The 2,569-nt window shown below is 69.9% G+C and overlaps 1 protein-coding gene across 1 annotated transcript in view; it reads left to right on the top strand.

Annotated features, from left to right (window-relative positions):
• The first annotated feature begins 395 nt into the window (after positions 1-395).
• Positions 396-2,569, top strand: part of TRPV4 (transient receptor potential cation channel subfamily V member 4) — an 11,755-nt gene continuing 9,581 nt past the window's right edge. The window contains exons 1-2 of the mRNA XM_044440427.1: positions 396-912; positions 1,323-1,495. Of these exons, the coding sequence (XP_044296362.1) occupies positions 542-912; positions 1,323-1,495 (544 nt within the window). The 5' untranslated portion in view covers positions 396-541. The remainder of the gene's footprint in view (positions 913-1,322; positions 1,496-2,569) is intronic.

The following is a 2,569-nucleotide window of genomic DNA, read 5'->3' as shown; positions in this document are numbered from 1 at the left end:
GGAGGAGAATTGCCCAGGCTTGGGCAGGGCTGAAGCTGCGCCTCCTTGGCTGGATTCCGCCAGCGGCGTCCAGGTGTTGGGGCGACTGGTGAGCCCCCCGAAATGGCTGCGGCAGGCTTCCCTGTGCGCTCTCGCGTGTTCCAGCCAGACCAGAGTAACTGACGCACAGCAGAGCCCTTCCGTTCCAGCTTGGGCTTTGGGTTCAGCTTTCTGAGGCACAAAATGGATTTATCGCAAGGGCAAGAAACCCTAAACGCACTCAGTCGCCGGCCATTTGCTGGTGTTCGGCAGGATCCAGAATCTGCCATCCGCCCAGGCCACCAGGCCCGGACTAGGTGACCGAAGCAAGGCTGGAAGCAAGGCTGCCTCTGAGCATGTGCAGAGCCCTCCCTGAGCAGCAGGCAGTTATTCAACCAGCCCCATCCCTGTGCGGGCACAGCTTCTAGGACACCGGCTTCCTGCCCGCCTCCCACCCCGTGCCTCGCTTCCTTTTCCTTCTGCCGGCCAGGTCCATCCAGCCGCGCCCCACCCCACGAGCATCATGGCCGATTCGGAGGACTCCCCCCACCCCAGCCCCGGCGAGGCCACCGACCCCCCGGCGGAAGACGCGTCCCCCCAGAACGACGCCTTCCCCCTCTCTTCGCTGGCCAACCTGTTCGAGGGCGAGGAGGGCTCCTCCGAGGCGCCGCGGGGCCCGCCGGGCTCCGGGGACGGGAAGCAGAACCTGCGCACGAAGCTGCACGGGGCCTTCCGCAAGGGCGTCCCCAACCCCATGGACCTGCTGGAGGCCACCATCTACGAGTCGGCGGTGGTGCCGGGGCCCAAGAAGGCGCCCATGGACTCGCTCTTCGACTACGGCACCTACCGCCACCACCCCAGCGACAACCGGCGCAGGCGCAAGAAGGCCCCCGAGTGAGTGGCTCCCCTGCGGAGGGGCGCCGGAGACCCAGGCCGGAGCGGGCGCGCGTGCCCTCTGCTGCGGGCACGGCTCCCCTCCCCTCGCCCCCCGAGGGAGGCCGCCCCTGAAATTGAGACAGAAGGAGGGGAGGAGACAGGAGCCCCCAGACGGGGCGAGGCGCCTCCTCTGTGTGCAGAAGCGCTCTTTCAGCCCAAGCCCGCTGGGGTGCCGTGGGGTCACCTGCTCATGTGCAGCGCGCCCTTCTGCAGTGCCTGGCACCCAAAGCGCCCTCCCCGCTTTGTAAGGGGGGGCAGATCCCCCCCTCCCGCAGGGAGCTCCCCGGATGCTCTGGCATCTGCATCCCCCGGGGCGGTCGCTCTCCGGTCCCTGCCCAGGTCAGTTCAGGCCACTCTGCCTTGCCTAGGAGGAAGCCGCCCAGCACCAAGGGGCCTGCCCCCCACCCGCCCCCCGTCCTGAAGGTGTTCAACCGGCCCATCCTCTTCGACATAGTCTCCCGGGGCTCCACGGCCGGCCTGGATGGCCTGCTCCCCTTCCTGCTCACCCACAAGAAGCGCCTGACGGACGAGGAGTTCCGGGGTGAGTGGCCGCAGGGGCGGCGTGGGAGGGGGTGGCCCAGAGCGGCCCCAGCGCGGAGCCGGCTGTTGGGCATCGCTGGGCTGCATCTGCAGAGGTCTGATTTCTGGGGAGGTTCTGGGGATGCGGACAAGGAGGTGGCAGGAGTTGCGAGCCGGGAGTCCGCGGCTGCGTGGGCCGCTCACAGAGGCGGCGGCAGGACCTCCACCCCAGGATGCCGGGGGTCTCGCGCACGTCTCCTCCAGGAGGCTGCGGGCCGCTTTTGTTGGGCACCCGGCCGGGGGGAAGACGGTTGCGTCCTGTGGCCCTCGCCCTGCCTTGGTCCCGGGGCAGAAACGGACTCGGCCGGGCAGGTCCCTTGCTTGTATCTGGCACGCTTTCAAGGGCTGCCAGGGCGGTTTGGCTGGGGGCCAACGGTGGGCCAGAGACGAGGCCCCCTCTGCTTGTGGGGCGGGCGCTCGCGGGGGAAGACGGGGAAGCGAAGCCGGAAGGCCAGCTCTGCAGACGGGCAGAGAAAGACAGCCGCTAACACTGGGCATGCTGGCCAGGAATGATGGGGTTTGAAGTCCCGGCACATCCGCAGGGCACCAGGCTGGGGAAGGCTGCACTGGGGTGGCGCGGCCTCGTTAAATGCCGCCCTGCTTGCCGAGAGCCACGTTTGTCCGCCGGCCGGGCTCTGGGCTGCCCAGCGCGGACTTGCCAGTGTGAGCACAAGCGCTCCGAGCGGCGTCTGGGTTCAAAGGCACCCGAGCGCAGCGGTGGCCTCGGCTGGCACTTTGCGGAGCGATGCGCCCGCGTCCAGCATCGGCGGGGGGGCTCGGCATCGTCCCCGCCGAGGGGTGCAGATGCGGATGGACAGGGCCTGGCGCTGCCTGGAGGCCGGAGCGCCGGGCTGAGTGGCCCCGGGCGTCACGTGCCACCCCCCCCCCACGCGGCTCGGCCGGGGACCCAGGCCAGGAACTGTCGCGCTGCGTTTCTGCCCCGCCTCGGCTCCCCGCCGCTCCGCTTTTATCCTGGCGATGGTGCCGCCACACTCACCCCCCCCCCCCCCCCCCCCCCCCCCCCCCCCCCCCCCCC

This window comes from Varanus komodoensis, unplaced genomic scaffold (genome assembly GCF_004798865.1).
Source record: "Varanus komodoensis strain SLA01 unplaced genomic scaffold, ASM479886v1 scaffold38, whole genome shotgun sequence".
NCBI classification, from domain to species: domain Eukaryota; kingdom Metazoa; phylum Chordata; class Lepidosauria; order Squamata; family Varanidae; genus Varanus; species Varanus komodoensis.
Note: the sequence above shows the minus strand (reverse complement) of the source record. Positions and strands in the feature narration are given on the sequence as shown.